Here is a 17,425-nt window from a genome sequence, read left to right as displayed (position 1 = left end):
GGTAATTAAAATTTTAGTCCAGAATAATGTTAATTTGGTGCAGGCCCAGAACATGTGACCTGTTGAGGCTGGGACTTGGTTGCAACGTTCGCAGGTTGGATCATGCCCTGGAAACATTTTGGAGAGTTTGAGTCGAGTTGTATAATTGTATGCTTTGCGCATATGGAGCTCGAGTGAATTCTCTGCATTGCTGCTGACCGTGAGATATTTATGACCATAGCCCGCTACCATCAGTTCCACACCCCTTGTTGCTTCATTACTAATATCCTGCTGGTGCGGGTCTACTCCATCTTTGCTAGAACCTCCACCAGGACTTTCCACTGAGCCTTCTCAAAGCCAGATCTTGAGATGCTACCAAGCCTTGCTTGTCCTGCCATAACTGCTCCCGCTAACACCCTGTGCTGCTGCCATGCTTCATCCTCCACTTCCTACCAGTTCTCACTTCATTGACCACTAAAGCAACTCTGAAGTCATTAGAGTGTTGGTATGGCAGCATACAGTATATCTTGGATAGGTAACCATGAACTCCTCTGTCAGACTGCTGAAAATGAGTGGCAGTTTGCTCCTGCGTCTGTATAAGATGATACTGCTAAGGCTTTATGGTAGGACCAGCTTCCTCCAGGTTAGATACCTTCCTCCAAAGCCCTCAAAAGTAGACAGTGAAACATCATAGATGAACAGGGGCCAAATAAGTCGTGATAGAGTACTATGGAGATAAATCCAGGCCTTGAATATCCCTGACTTGTCCAATGCAGTGAGCCATGTTGGCAAACTCACTACTGGTTGCCCCAATTGCTGCTTCATTCCTCAGGTTGTAGTCAAAGAGCTTACCCAGGTTCTTGACTGGCCTCTTTGTGACATATACATTTTGATCACCTCATAAAGAGAAGCAAAACTTGTCTGTCACTTTCCCCCTTCATCACAACTAGGATGAGTTGCTCCAGGCCTTGCAGGATCCATCTGCAGTTTGGTACAGATGTCACTGTTCCTGTCAAGTCATCCCCTCCTGACTTGGATGTGGGGCCTTTTCACTCCAACTCTGCTGACTTCATCAGCATGGTCATGGCCAAAGCAAACAGGGTCACTGACAGGGTGCTACCAATAATAATTCCCTTCTCTAACCAATGCCGTGCACTAGTTGAGGCTCCGGAGGTGATTTCTCAGACTGAAGCAGTTGTAATAGTTGAAAATGAGGTCCCCATATCTGCCTGGGACGTGCTGCCAATTCAATGCGGTTTCCACCGGCCTTTGCAGGATTGACTTGTAAGCGCTGGCAAGGTCTAGACACACAACTACCAGATCTCCATTGCCTTCACATGCCAGTTCAGCTGCACTATGCAAAGTAAAGTCCATGTAGGCAGTCAGGACCTCTAGAATTGTTAGGCTATAACTGCTGTGCCACTCCACATCCCTCACTGTGTAGTAATTGTTCTTGCTTTTACAGAAAAGATCTTAAAAATATCAATATGTAATTTAATAATCCAAGGTTTGGTTCCTGTTGGTTACATCATGCTGCTGTGATAGGGTAAGCCCATCTTGATGTTTAATAATATAGAATGGGTCAACAATAGATGGATGAGTTTTTATTAAAAGGGTTTTGGTATCCTAGTGGATTATTAAGACATGGGGTTTAAGCTGCAAAATGAATAAATGGAGTCTAGCTGTCTTTCTTCAACTAGGACACATAAAGCAGATGAATTCTGGAGACTGTTCATCTCACAGAGGAGCACAGGTTGGAACCTGGTAGAGTTGAGAGCCTAACCTTTGAATTTTGACTAAATGGCATTTATGACTGCTTCTCCTTTCAAGGAATCTGGGTCCTGAGTAACTTCACATGAGAGGAGGAGGAGGACTCTGTGGGCAGGGTGCCATTTGTAGGGCTGTGAAGGTCACTGCAACTCACTGCGGTGCTGAAACTGTGGATCTCTGTATCCTCTGAATGTATTAAAAGTAAGATTAGCTACCTGTGTGAACAGCAAGAATACACTTTCTCCACTGGGCAGGTGGGCCTACTCTCCAACACAGGCCTGCTGCCCACCCTGAATCAAAGGGACCCTGCAGTAAGAGTGGAATGCCTTCTGCTGGAATTGTAGTGAATCATTTGAATTGACTGAGAACCATGTTACAGCAGGGTGTTCTAAGTCTGCCCCTGACAACAAGAGAAGGACACAGAGGGATGGACGGATTCTGCTTCAGGTGAGCTGCTTTCCTCTAAATCCTCCCACTTATGAAGGTGGCTTCTGTGCCCGCAGCATGACAGGCGCCTGTGCCTTCCCATTACGCAACTCCTTGCTCGCTCCATGACCCTGCGCCCAAGGACTAAGGACAATAAAGCTGGATTCACACCTCCCTGCACGCTTGCGTGGGTGCCTGTTGTGTTGCAGAAGAGGAAGCGCGTTCAGGGGACAAAGGTCTCCAGAAAAGTAAACTAGGCTTGGCTTTGGCATTTCTCTTTTTTTTTTGTTGTTGTCTTCTTCATACTGAAAGAAGAGAGAAATAGGAAATAAAAGAGGCTTGTGAACCCCTGGAGTTCCAGAAATGATCTGACGACGGGGGAGGAGGGGACACCAAAACGAGAAGGCCGGAGCCTCTCACCATGGATGACACCTAGAAGACTCCACAGACTGGAAATAAGACGCTGCCGGAGACTGTGGCACAGAAAAGCAGCTTGGGAAGAGGTATGTGGCTGGGTGACACTGGTGGGTTCAATTTTCACTTGGAGTCACACTGCTGGTTTGTATCACACCTTTCACGGTTGTTACCTTACATGAACATCTGTGTAAATGGGAGCCAGCAGTGGGATTTAACCTGGTAGCCTTTGAGCCAAAAGCCTTCATTACTAAGTGACATTTGCCTTGTGTCCTAAAGACGTTGCCGGTCTTGAAACCTGCTTCTCCTTCACTGGCCGGTGAGCAGTGCTTTTTATTTCATTATCAGAGTAAAAGACCCTATATGACGTGAAAACAGAATAAAATGTATTAGTATGCTGCTACCCGCCTCTGTTCTTGGAGCACTTTTGTCAAATTTTTTATTGTAAATGACAATTTACTGAAACTGAAATAAGTGCCACATTAACCCTTTAATGGAAGTGGGTCTGTTCTGTTCAACTGAGGTCAGCAGTGCCTATTGTGATGCCTCTTCATGTGGTGGCTCAGCTGACCACTGTGGAAGTTGTCTCCTACCCTTGAGCCGTTGTTCTGGCAAATGACACTTGTGAATATGACATCGTGGAATAGCTCAGTTTAAGCCTCCAGATCTTGGGTTGACTGCTCCAGATGATGTGCCGGAGGTGTTTCGTGGAAGTGGGTACACTTGATGGGCATGAGAGCGCTCTACAACATTCTCAGTGATGAGTCTATATTGTTAAGGTGGTCATGAGACTTCATGATGCAGGGAGGCCTTTAGCTGGATAGAGGAGATACACCCTTTCTTGTAGTTTATATTCAAATGAACATCTGAGATGTTGATGATGGTGAGGCGTGAGACTGTATGGGTGAAGTGCTGCACATATCCCAGTGTGCCACATTTTATACACTCCAACGGTCCTTTATACAGGACATGATACTGGATGAGTTAACATATCACATATTTTATTCATTAACTTGATCCATTTCAAAAGAACTTGTAAGATGTTGATGGAGACGAGATGGGTGTCATAATTGCTTTCTGGGTATTTGGAAAACTACAATTGTCAATAGTTCTGTTTGTTTAATTCTTATTTGTAATTACAATTTACATCACCACAACACTGTTTCGTCTATGGGTGTTAGCAGTGTTTTCTAATGGCCATGGTCATCTTGATGTTAGCCACAGCCTCAGGTTACTACCAGCTTATGCTGGGTACATGTTATGTTATTGCAACGCCATCATTTAATAGGGTGACACACAACTTCCGGTATCTTATTATTGGATTAAAAAACAAGATCTTCTTCACGCCATCTAGTGTTAGAGGAAACCTAAGACTTTTCCAGGATGAATTTAATGTTAAGACCTGTTGCTTTGTTTCCTTGTCACTTTATATTTGGGTTCTCAGGTGTATTGATTTCCTAGAGTAAAAATCTTTTGCCCATCTTATGACCTTGTTTCTGTCTCTTCATATTTATGCTGTCATCTCTCTGTCAATTCTCTCCAAACTGGACACTTGCTCATTTGTCAGGACCAACACAGTATCCTAATATGCTGTCATAATCTGCGGGGCTTTCTTGTGTTCATTTTATACTTTGCACTTTATGGTTGTTTTTTGTGCTACTGATTAATTTTTGAAATACCATTTTTGAAAGTGGCACGAGTGGCATCTCTTTTCTTGCTAGGCTGGGTTGTTGACCATCTAACTCATGTCACATAACACCTTGCCACTTTAAGTATTAAACATGGTGGTTTGCTAACAAACATATGAGTTTACTGTATACTAGCCGACGCCCGCCGTAGCATATGGCGGTGTAAGAATAGGAATGGAAAATGGTGAGAAAGGAATTCAGAAATCAAGAAGAAAGAAATACTTCATGAAAGACGCAGTTGTAAATAGGTGTTTTGCTGAAGACGACAGATAATGAATCAAAAGATCTAACCCTAGAAAAAGCCACGTGCTGCAATAGTTTTGTTGCATGTATCTTGGACTTCCTGGAAATGTGGACGGTAATATGATCATTTTGCCTACACGTACATTGTTATTTATATAGCATTTGCTTGCAGTGCGTCTGATAGCAATTTGTATTGTTCCCCGTGCAGATCTTGTTGATGTAATCTGAGATAGTTGAGATGTGCGCCCTCTGTTTTAACATACACATCTACGACGTACTGTTGGAATAGTTTGCCACTGGAGTGCAAAATACTAAATGTATTCCTCATTGATAATCTGAGGGGAGCACCGGTTTTGAAGAGGAGCTGCAGACAGCGTGGGGAAGGGTTTGGAAGAGGATGAAAAGGAATTTAGAAATGCCGTGTTGGCTGCGTGTGGGCGAGACTGGTTTTGAAGTGGAAGCAGGACGAACCAGAAGAAAAATATATATAAGAGATGAGGGTGTGCTAGCATCCAAGCTTATCACTTTACTAAATAAGTAATAATTTCTGCTTTATTTTATCATTAGAGAACGTATTAGCTTAGAGAACTTAGCTTGTTAGAAAACTTATTAACAAGAAATACGAACTTTGACAAGGTTATTTTTGACTCGTTTTGGTTTCAATGATCTTTGTACTTTTTGACTTTCTGTTAATAAGCTCCTGGTAGTTATTTGACAGTTCTTTACCCTTACATTTACTCTTTTGATCCCATGGTCCCAGTGCCATTTGTCCTTTTTTTCCAGTTCCCTAGAATGATTGAGTTGTTGATAAAATTAGGGGTAAAAAGCTTCCAGCATTCTGGTGTGCCACATTTCATTTACTCAAATGGTCCGTTTGTATGGGACATTGGAGGTCTTGATGAAGATGAGATGTGGGATGGATAGATTAAGGGACTTCATGTATCCAATTTTGCCACATTTCTTTTGCTCACGTGATCCAGTTCAACAAGTCATTTGAGATGGTGATGAGATACATAGTAAATTGGTTATGTGTTGTATGTCATTTCACCACATTCCTTCACTCAAACCATTCATTTCTAAAGGACATTTGAGGACTTGATGAAGATGAGATGTGCGATAGATAGAGTAAGGTGCTTCACTTCCTCCATTAAGCCATATATATTAGATCAGTTATCAGATAAAGATAAATATAAGGTATGGAATTCATGGATTAAAGGGCTTCACATATCCCAGAGCAGTCCATTTCATTCATGAAGTTAGTTCATATTAATTTGATGTGTGAAAAATGAATAGAATGTTAGATTGATGGGTGAAACTGCAGCCATATCCTAGTATGCCATATTGTCAGTTAATCAGTCATTGTCCAACCCACTATATCCTAGCACAGGGTCATGGTGGGTCTGCTGGAGCCAATCCATATTTAACAAAGGGCGCAAGGCAGGAACAAATCCCGGGCAGGGTACCATCCCACCGCAGGACACACACCCACACACACCAAGCACACACTAGGATCGCCAATGCACCTAACCTGCATGTCTTTGGACTGTGGGAGGAAACCCACGCAGACATGGGGAGAACATGTAAACTCCACGCAGGGAGGACCCAGGAAGCGAACCCAGGTCTCATAACTGCAAGGCAGCAGTGCTACCACTGCACCACCGTGCTGTCCATGCCACATTGTGTTCATTCAAATGTTGCATTTGTACAGGGCATCTAAGGATAATGAAAATGAGATGTGGAATGGATGGATTAAAGTGCTGCACATATCCCAGCGTGTCACATTACATTCACTCATCTGGTTGTCATACCTGTGTCGTGGAAGTGAGTAGAAATACAGGCCAGCACAGATAGCTCTGCACATTTCTCAGTGTGGAATTTCAATTGCTCTGTGGACATTGTTACAGTGCAATGTGTACTCTAAATTTAAAAGGGTGGAAACCCACAGTTGGATGGAGAAACCCTTTCTTTAGTTTTGTTTTTAATTTGATTTCTGAATTCTTAATAAAGAGGAGATGTAGGTTATATTGATTAAGTGCTGCACGTATCCTAGTGTGCCAACATTTCATTCATTCAGGTGGTCCACTTCAATTGAACGACATTGGACAAACTGATGAGACGTGAGATGTGCCACTGTTAGGATCTTATTGACACTCCATCCACAGCTTTTCTTATTTAATTTTCATGAATTACTTTCCTTTCTTGTCCTGATTGTCTATAGTTTGTATTTATGCCTAATGCTGGATTCTTTCTTCTTTTTTTTTTAGTTTAATTGTTGTTCATCATTTGTCTTCCTATTGTTTTTATAGTTTTGAAATGATGTTCTTATATTGCTGTATTGTATTACTTATATTGTTTCTTATACTACACTGTTGGTGTGGAGCCGGGGGTGGCGGGGCCCCTAGTTACACAAATATGCAGTCACCTGATGTTATCCTACACTCTCTCTCTTTTATACTTCCCTTACCTGAGTAGGTTCTTCTCATCTACAGTATAAGTAAGTCTACATTTATATTTTGCTACTATTGAATTTTCTTTATTTATGTGTCAGGAATCTGAATTGTACAATTTTTATATGTGAAACATTTATTTTCTCTTTGTTGATTATCTAAATGTTATCATGGTGACTAGCGATGAGCAAAACTGAATTTGTAGCATAACTCTGTGTTTCTCCTCCCCATAAAATACAGTGAAACAAGCAGCATTTTGCTTAGAATGCAGTTAGGAAGTTGTTTAGCCCTGTCTCGGCAAATTACATCCATTAACTCTGCATACATGTCCCTGTAATTTAGTTTTTAAATAAAAATCTCCCATGGAAAAAAAAAACAAAGATCACCAGACTAATTTCTTGTTACGTTTAGATATATTTTTGAGCAGTTATACGAGGGATATCCAGAAAAAAAGGTTACAACAGCTGTTAAAAATCGAAAAATGAATATATTTCAACCAAATTTACAGGGTATGTTCCAAAATATGTGTTTATTTCTCAACATAATCGCCGTCAACTTCGATGCACTTCTTCAGCCTGGGCACCAGCTTTTTTATACCCTCGTCGAATACGCTCCACTCCACCTCCGAAAGCCACTTCTTCACTGTCTCCTTCACCTCATTGTTGGAAAAACGTTTCCCACTGAAGAATTCTTTCAGTTTGGTGAAAAGGTGAAAATCTGAGGGAGCAAGGTCCGGGGAATAGGGTGGGTGGGTAACAATATCCCATCCAAAGGACACAAGCAGATCCTGAGTCACACGAGCGGTATGGGGTCTGGCGTTGTCATGAAGGAGGGACACACCACGAGTCAGCATTCCCCTCCTATTGTCTTTAATCTTTTTTTCAATTTTTTTGGGGTCTCACAATATGTTTCAGCATTGATGGTGGTCCCTTTGGCCATGAAATCCACCAACAAAACCCGTTTTCTGTCCCAAAAGACAGATGCCATAATCTTCCGCTCTGAAAACTGAACTTTGAATTTTTTGGCTGATTGGGAATGGGTATGGCGCCATTGTTGGGACTGCCTTTTGGACTCAGGAGTATAGTGACATACCCAAGTTTCGTCTTCAGTCACAATAGAGTCAAGGAACACCTCACCCTCGATTTCATAATGCTGAAGAAATTCATGTGCAGCCAAAACGCGAATTTGGTGATGTTCTGGAGTCAACATTTTTGGCACCCATCTTGCACTCAGCTTCCTGTAATCAAGTTTTTCTGAGACAATTTCACCCATGAGACTTCGTGAGATGTGTGGGAACATTTCATGAAGGGTGTCAATCGTCACATGACGATCACTGTGAATTTTTTCATCAACTTGTTGCAGAAGCTCTTCTGAAACAAGAGACGGCCTCCCACTCCTTTCTTCGTCATGAGTGTCAGTGCGACCTTCTTTGAATGACCTAACCCACTTGTAAACATGCTGACGTGACATTACCTCAGGTCCATAAGTTTCCACAAGCTGACGATGGATCTCGGCCGCAGATTTGCGACGTAAAGTGAGGAACTTGATGACCGAGCGAATCTCGCATCGGCGGTAGGTGGAGCAAACGGCCTCAGCAGAGGTTGACGAACTCGCTTGCTGTGATGACATTTCACAACTGACTGACGCGGTCCCGGACTTATTTTGACCGTTAGGACTCCCCTACACGCACGTATGCCAGCCTTCGAAAAAAAAAATTCCCTGCACCCTCCAGGGCACTTGTAACCCTTTTTTTATGGATATCCCTTGTACTTGTTCTGGTAGTACACCCCCCACTTTGCCAATCATGAGTACCGTGTTGAAGACAATTAATTCAAGATTAATTAAAAAATTAGGTACATGAAAATTGGAGTAGCAACACATTTTTTTGAAATGTTATTAAAAATCAGAAATGAAAACAGCCTTTCCTACCCTGAAACAGAGAAAAAAAGGAAACATGGAGTTGAGAGGAGAACTGGAACTTGAACCCCATATAAGGGAGCCAGCAGCAAGGCATAAAACAGAAGGGAAAAAAAGTTTGAAAAAGGAAAAAAAAAATTTACTCACCGACCAACTCCCAACCAGCCCTCGACAAACTGCAAAGTGTGAGACCAGTTTTAGATGGCAGAGCTGAAGGAGCTGTTGATCTGGGATGCATAGAGGTTTAGAAAGGTGAGATTACAGTTTGATGACTTCCAGACCTGAGTATTATTAAGGCCAGGGGAAGTTAAAAGCAGTACAATGGAAACATTCATAAGAAGCCTCCATTAGGTGAGAGAAATTAAAACTGAAGAATGAGAAGAAATATCCAGGAGGAATAAGATTTGATGGGGGAAAGAGATTATGGAGGGGGATTTGGCTACATATGGAGAGGGGCAACAGCAAGAGAATGTTAACCAGAACATGCAGAGGAATGTGGGAGGGAGTTTAAGGGGGCAGAAGTGACAGAGGGGGTCTGGATCTGAACCCATGAAATGGGATATCTGGGAGAATTAGGGAATAATCTGTGGACAGAAAATAGTGTGTTGGTGATTAGCAGTTTTGTAAACGTCGGTCATTAAAATAGATTTTATAATAGATGGTATCTGAAGGATGTTTTAGGAGATGAGAACTGACACCAAATTCAGATATGGACTTAGAGGTGTTAAAGACTCAGTGAAGTAGATCAAGGATTTTAATGAGTGCCAAAGAGACTGGGAGATGAATAACAAGGTCAGAAAAATTTGAGGTCAAACCGAAACGATGAGATGTTCTCCCATGTCCCTTGTGCTTTGTGTTTTACCCCAAAAGGCGGAGCCTCCATGACATCACCACTCCTGAGACTTCCTTCTGCTTTGCTTAAGCCCAGGAACAAGGGAGCACAGTGTGGTGTGTTGTATTTAGAAGAAATCTTTGGAAATGTTTACATTATTTTTTAGTTTGGTTTTTTGGAGTTATCTATTTGTTTCACTGTTTACTGGTGGAAAACTCCCTTTTTACTCTTATTGAGAATTTCTTGTTATGCTTCCTATTTTTTTGATAGATAGATAGATAGATAGATAGATAGATAGATAGATAGATAGATAGATAGATAGATAGATAGATAGATAGATAGATAGATAGATAGATTGTCTCTCCCGCCTCTGGCTCTGACCCTCTCTTTCACTTCGGCCCCCTTAAAATCCCTGTCACCTTCCTGTACATGTATATATACGCAATGGTGCCTCATACTTCGAACTTAATTCTTTTCAGAAGGCCATTTGAACTCTGAATTGTTTGAAGTCTAAAAAATTTTTCCCTATTAGAAATAACTGAAATTTAATCAATCTGTTCCCAGACCCTAAACAATACCCATTTTGATAAACTTTAACAGCAAATACACATAATTTAAGGTAAAAATAACACAATTAATTGCTCTAAATAATTGATTAAAACATGAAAACAATAAATACAATATGTAAATACTGTATAATAAAATTAAATGTATGGCAGTGGCTAAGTGCTCTTCCTTTCAGCATTTTCTTTGTCCTTTTGTGTATGTATTGCTGTTCGTCATAATGACATTTTGCTGGGTGAATAACATCTACAGCCAGCACAGTCTCCTAAAAATAGGACTATGCAGTGAGCAGACTGTTACAACAGAGTTTCTCTGCTTCCACGATATCCCAGTGGACATAGCCCGGTATCAGGGCTCCCTGTGGATTACCGTCTCCACAGGTACAAGAGAGAGGTGGTGCAGGGGGAGCAGGGCTGGAGTACTGGCGAGGCTACAGTGGTCTCTTCCTAGTATTTTTCTCACCAACACAAGGTCCCTCGCAAATAAGATTGACAAAATGATGCCACAGGGTGCAGTAAATAAAATCATTAAGGATGGTTGCATTCTGCTAATTATTGAGTCCTGGCTTCATTCACTCATTTCAGACACAGCTATAGAGTTAGCAGGCCGCACAGTACACAGTTCAGGACGGGACCGGAGACTCCGGTAAGAGAAACGGGGGGTGGATTATGCCTGTTTCTCAACAACAGCTTGCGTACTAACACAATCTATCTATTATATAGTGCCTTTCACATCCATCTATCTATCTATCTATCTATCTATCTATCTATCTATCTATCTATCTATCTATCTATCTATCTATCTATCTATCTATCTATCTATCTATCTATCTATCATCTATCTTATATAGTGCCTTTCATCTATCTATCTGATATAGTGACTTTTATCTATCTATCTATCTATCTATCTAAAAATAGGAAAAATAATGAGAAATTCTCAATAAGAGCAAAAAGGAGTTGCCCACCAGTAAATAGAGAAACAAATAGATATCTCCAAAAAATCAAACTCTAAAACAATTAAAATTTAGCAAAGATTTCTTCTAAATACAACACACCACACTGTGCTCCCTTGTTCCTGGGCTTAAACAAAGCAGAGGGAAGTCTCAGGAGTAGTGATGTCATGGAGGCTCTGCCTCTTGGTGTACCACATCCCCAACACAAAGCACAAGGGACATGGGAGAACATCACATTACACATCTAAATCAAATAATAAAAAATAATTCTATTAAAACAAAATGCATAATTACAATAACATTAAAAAACACAAATAAATAAATAAAAAAGAAAACATAAGAAAGCAAGGTAAACAGAGGGCAGGGAACACACCATAGCTGGCACATACCACCACCCCTCCAAACTATAACATTGCTATTTCTCTCCTTGCAGTCTGATTCACTCCTCAGTACTGACTTAAATATTTGCCATCTGTCACACCCAAAGAGTTGCAGCCAACTCCAGGAACATACTAACACTCGGCGGATTTCTTTTTCAGGTAGCAGCTCTGCCCTGTCATGCCGATGGACGTCTTGGGGGAAAATGAAGCTCTGCAGCAGTTCTTTGAAGGTCAGTCCACTCCTCAACTATTCTCTGGGTTAACCATAATTACGTCAGATTTGGCTTTACTGCTTTTAGCCAAAAGATGCTGATTATCTATTACACATAAATGTTAATTTATAAAAGTGGCAGTGGTTTACACTTACATTTAGCATTAAAGGTTCCATGTGACAGAGTCCCACTAGAAGTTCTGCAAAATTCCTAATAAGCTTCCCTCAGTCATTTTACTTATTATTAAATTTATATATATATATATATATATATATATATATATATATATATATATATATATATATATATATATATATATATATATATATATATATATATATATATGCTCAATGTAATTATCTAAACAAATATTATTTCTTGTAGTAGCTGTGTTCATGCCAGGTGCTGCAAGCCTGAGTGATGGACCAATTGGCCCTGCAGTGTTCTCTAAACTCCTGGATGTATGTTAACTTGTCCTGCCTGAACTTTTCATTTTATCGATGGACTGAAGGTCATTGTCCATATTAAAATGATAACTACCTATTGTTGTTTTTTTCCCCTTATTATGCATTTGCACTTTAGGTTTGAGCTTTTCCTAGCACAGTGCATGCAGGACTCTGTAGCAAAGAGGAGTCAAAATTCAAGAACCATTTCAGTAATCAGTAATCTTAAATAAGGCAAAGAAAACTGATATCAGAAATGGATCATTCCTTAGATATTTGGCTGCATCTTGATGTAACTGGCCATTGTTCAACAATTAATTAATGCTCACAGATATTTCCATTTCCCATAATCGGTTTCAAACTATTGTGATATCCTGTCTGTGTCTTTATTTTATGATTGAGATGCTGGATGGACTGGCATCCTGCCCAGGATGGGAGCTGGCTCCTTGCTGGGAAGGGAGGCCACAATAGAAAGACAGGGAAAGACTGTCATCCTGACTATGATGGAAGCTGGTTCAATGCCAGGAAAGGATGCCTAGTGGTGGCTTGGTGGTCTTGTGGCCTTGGAACCCCTGCAGATTTATTTTTTTTTCTCAAGCCCTCTAGAGTTTTTTGTTTTGCTTTTTCTGTCCTCTCTGACCATCAGACCTTACTTTATTCTTTGTTACTTAGTATTGCCTAGTCTTATTTTTACATTTTTTCTTTCTTCATCCTTTAAAGCACTTTGAGCTACTGTACATCATTTGTATGAAAACGAGTTATAGAAATAAATGTTGCTGTTGTTGATGGACGGGGATGGACTGGCATCCCAACTAGGGTAATGTGGGTGCCTTTTCCTGGATAGTACAATACAATTTATTTTTGTATAGCCCAAAATCACACAAGAAGTGCCACAATGGGCTTTAACAGGCCCTGCCTCTTGACAGCCCCCCAGCCTCGACTCTCTAAGAAGTCAAGGAAAAACTCCCAAAAAAAAACTCTTGTAGGGAAAAAATGGAATAAACCTTGGGAAAGGCAGTTCAAAGAGAGAGTCCTTTCCAGTTAGGCTGGGCATGCAGTGGGTGTGAAAAAGAAGGGGGTCAATACAGTACAATACGCAGAACAGAACAAATCCTCAATACAGTATACAAATAAACATTTTAGAAGTATGTAGCAGAATTTAACATTAGGTGATATCACATAATGAGATTTGGATTTGTTTAGAGTCCTGGAGACCTCAGCCATCAAGCTGCCTCCACCATTTGGCCATTCCACAGCTGAAACAGTGCTGGGCCAGCCAATCTGATGAAAGGACCCCTCTTTCCCACGATTCCTGTGATCCTCCATCAGAGATGACTTTACCTTAGGCAGGCAAACAACTTGGCAGGTGGGCTGTGGCACCGAGTGCCGCATTTGAGAACTGAGAAGAGAAACAGAATAGGTGAGGGTTAGTAACAAATTATAACTATCATGCTACTTATGTTTTAGTGCTAATGACTGACAACAGAGATGCAGTCTGTACAGTTAATCATCAGCTCTAGTCAGGGTGTGCTAAACTGAAGTAGTGAGTCTTCAGCCGGGATTTAAAAGCTGAGACCGAAGGGGCATCTCTTATGGAAGCAGGCAGACCATTCCACAGTTTAAGGGGCCCTGAAACTAAAAGCTCAACCTCCCACTGTTATTTTATTAATCCTTGGAATCATAAGCAGACCAGCATCTTGAGATCTTAATGTGCACTCTGGTTTGTAAGTCATGATAGGTTCAGACAAGTAAGCCGGATAGTAGACCTATGCTGAAAAATAGAGGGTGACTGCTTCCCAGGGGCGTGTTTTCCCATACACACAGTAGCAGCCTTGAAGTGGTAGAACACCCGTATAGATACTCGAAGGTCAAGCTGGGAATTGCAGTCCCACGGGTTAACCCTGTCAGGGTCCTTGGGCGCCACAAGTGGGAGCTGCAGGGGACTGTACCCTCTTTGAAGGGCTTCCACCTGACTCAGAAATGCTTCCAGTGTGTACTGCTGTGGCATCGGAAGTACTCCTGCGTTCAAACTGAAAGAAGCCAGGTTTTCTGCATGAGTGGTCAAAGTTGGGAAGAGGTGGATGAGACTACATTGGAGATGTGGAAGGAGAAGGAAAAATGTTGTGCAGTCTGAAGAAGAGAAAATGGGATCCGTGTGGAGGTACCATGTAGAATAGACAGAGGCCTTATATGTGAGCCCAGGACTGGGTTGTGTAGTTGTGTGTACGGGTTTGGGGTGCTGCTGTGCCTCCTGGTGGTCACAATGTTCACTCATTCTGTAATTAGTGATTTGTTAAGTTTATATTTATATCTACCTGTGATAGAGCACTATAGAAAAATAAACTGAATTCAATTTAATTGAATTAATTTTCATTCAATGCTGAGGAGGGCCCCTCTAAATTGGGAACGAAAGCCCACATATGTTCTTTTTGTTTTGTGGAAATTAAAACAGCAGTTTGATGCTTCTGTTTCAAAGAAGAACAGAATCCTGTTCAGTAGGCATTGGGAAAGCCACGGGGACGTACAAATCCCAAAACCCGGACACAGAGACACACAAGTGCAAAACACCACACAGTTTATTTCTTCCTGGGGAAGCTCTATTTTCCGCTCCCCACTTCAGAGTACAGTACACAATTATCTAGCACAACACTGCTCAATTAATTCTTTCTTTCTTTCTTTCTTTCTTTCTTTCTTTCTTTCTTTCTTTCTTTCTTTCTTTCTTTCTTTTCTCTGTCACCTCCACTCCTCTCCCAGCAAGCTTTGTCCTTCACCTCCCGACTCTGGCTCCTAGAACGGAGTGAGGTGGCTCCTTTTATAGTGCTTCGTGGAAGTACTCCAGTTGCTCTCTGATCCTCTTCTAAGTGTGGTGGAAGTGCTGCAGTCTAGGGCTCTGGAATTGTCCAGGCACCCCCCTGGTGGAGGCCACAGGCCCCAGCAGGGTTGAGCTTCTAAACTCCAAACTTGTGGCCATGGTGTAAGTCAGATGGCTTTGCCCTCTTGTGTTCCGAGGGAGGTATTGCCCTGAATTTGTCCCCCCCCCCCATCCTTCCATCACGCCCAGTCCTTCCATTCCGCCACAGCTTAAATTATTTTTCGTTGGCTGACCTCGCAGTGACCAACAAAGACCTGACTGCATGCCCTCCTTCTGGACGTGTAGTCATGTAGTGTGCGTGCTCTTTCCATGTTATTGTTGTCTGTCCTTTCCACCTTAAAGCCGGTCACTTCTAAGCTTGAGGTGCTGCTGTTTCAATTCAGTGAGTTCATATCCATGAGATTTTCCTGAGCAGCAGGCGGTTGCGAGGCTCACACTTTACTTTGCTTTAAATCCACATGGCTTGGTTTTTGTAAGATAATGACAATGTCAGTGGGTAGCATGATGTTCTGAACTCAATGAAGACATCCCATTGTTTGATTGTTATTTTATGACGTAGAAGGTGTATGAACTTTCATGTTTCACTAGTCATTACCCGAAGGAAGGCAAACATTATAAGTTAGATAAGTTAATGTTTACATGAGAGAAGTCTGCTCACATATTGGATACATTTAGCATGGCTTCACCAAACCCACTAGTCAGCTATGACACAGAGACGAGGAAACTAAAGGAGTACAACTGTGGGATGCCTTAAGGTTAGGTTTGTAGTTAGAACATCATCGACAGATGCAGCAACATGTAAAGGGGTTTACTAACAACTCTCCATATTTCAAATGTATGAAAAATGAAATAGCTGAAAATGTAGGTATGGCAGAACTGACCCACTCAATCCATGTCGTCAAAAGTAGGCAGCCAGTGATTAACACTGGAGATACACATGCAATAAAACAAAAGAGTTGTGATTCTGGCATCACAAAATCGTGAAATGGGTAAGGCGTTCAAAAAGAACCACAAAAACAGGCCAGAATCCTCACTGGCCTGTACCAATATAGGGCTCACCCAAGGATGCCTGACCCTAAGCCAATGGAGGACTTCAGGCCTGTGCAGGTCACAGAATGGAAACAAGCTTTTAAAGTTCAAAAAAATAACAAGAGAGTCACAGATATGTCAAAAATGTCCCACAAGCGACAGAACTGTAAGACTCACTCTTGTATAGAGAGAAGTCCCACAGGAATCTTTATAAAAAACAAAAATCACAATTTATTCATAAAAATAGACAAATGCAAGAAAATGCTCAAAAGAGCAAGAAGAAAAAACAACGCTAAAGTGAAAAAGTCCCAATACATTATCCATATATCCATTATCCAACCCGCTGTATCCTAACTACAGGGTCACGGGGGTCTGCTGGAGCCAATCCCATCCAACACAAGGTGCAAGGCAGGAAACAAAGGGTGCCAGCCCACCTCAGAGCATGCACGCACGCACACTCACACACACACACACCAAGCACAAGTTAGAATTGCCAATGCACCTAACCTGCATGTCTTTGGACTGAGGGAGGAAACCCACTCCATGCAGAGAGGACCCAGGAAGTGAACCCGGGGCTCCTAAGTGCAACGCAGCAATGCTACCCACTGCGCCACCGTGCTTCCCCAATACATTATCAGAAGATGGAGCAGAAAGTAATTAAATACAGCAGGTCTACATCAGAAGAATAAACACAACACTTACGAAACACTGGCAAACAAATTCAATCAACCACAAAGCAACTCACTTTCCCAGCCTGCTTTTAAAGGCTGGAGGTGGTCCTTGGCAGTGATATAAGGTGGCCCCGCCCCCTGGTACCCACCCACAAAATACAAGGAGGATAGCAGATCACAGCTTACTATATACTTTATATATATATATATATATATATATACATGGAAATTAAAGCATGAGAATGAACAAGGAATGCACCTGAAAGAAAATAAATATAAGCCAGAGAACACATCCTGACTAAACATAACAAAGACTCCGGCTTTACTCTGAACTGGAGCAGGCTAGTTTGAAAATGTTACATCACCATTATGGACAAGTCTGCAGCTGTCTCCTCTATATTGCCCTATGGAGGCTGGGACAGTGTACAGGGTGGTCCAGATCTAATTATGCAATTATGAAAAGGCAAACACATCACACCCGCTGCTCGACTGACAACCGTCTCCCCGCCATTTCGGAATGCAGGGTAGGTGCTGCCATCTATCGGCAACAAAAACAAATTGTGAATTCTCTATGTAATAAACTTAA

At 41.6% G+C, this 17,425-nt stretch overlaps 1 protein-coding gene across 1 annotated transcript in view; it reads left to right on the top strand.

The window, feature by feature from the left end:
• Window positions 1-2,406: 2,406 nt before the first annotated feature.
• The window catches only part of LOC120533169 (myelin regulatory factor-like protein), a 100,103-nt gene continuing 85,084 nt past the window's right edge, over window positions 2,407-17,425 (top strand). Inside the window, exons 1-2 of the mRNA XM_039759890.1 lie at window positions 2,407-2,678; window positions 11,772-11,842. Coding sequence (XP_039615824.1) covers window positions 11,791-11,842 — 52 coding nt within the window. The 5' untranslated portion in view covers window positions 2,407-2,678; window positions 11,772-11,790. The remainder of the gene's footprint in view (window positions 2,679-11,771; window positions 11,843-17,425) is intronic.

This window comes from Polypterus senegalus, chromosome 8 (assembly GCF_016835505.1).
Source record: "Polypterus senegalus isolate Bchr_013 chromosome 8, ASM1683550v1, whole genome shotgun sequence".
NCBI classification, from domain to species: Eukaryota; Metazoa; Chordata; class Cladistia; order Polypteriformes; family Polypteridae; genus Polypterus; species Polypterus senegalus.
Note: the sequence above shows the minus strand (reverse complement) of the source record. Positions and strands in the feature narration are given on the sequence as shown.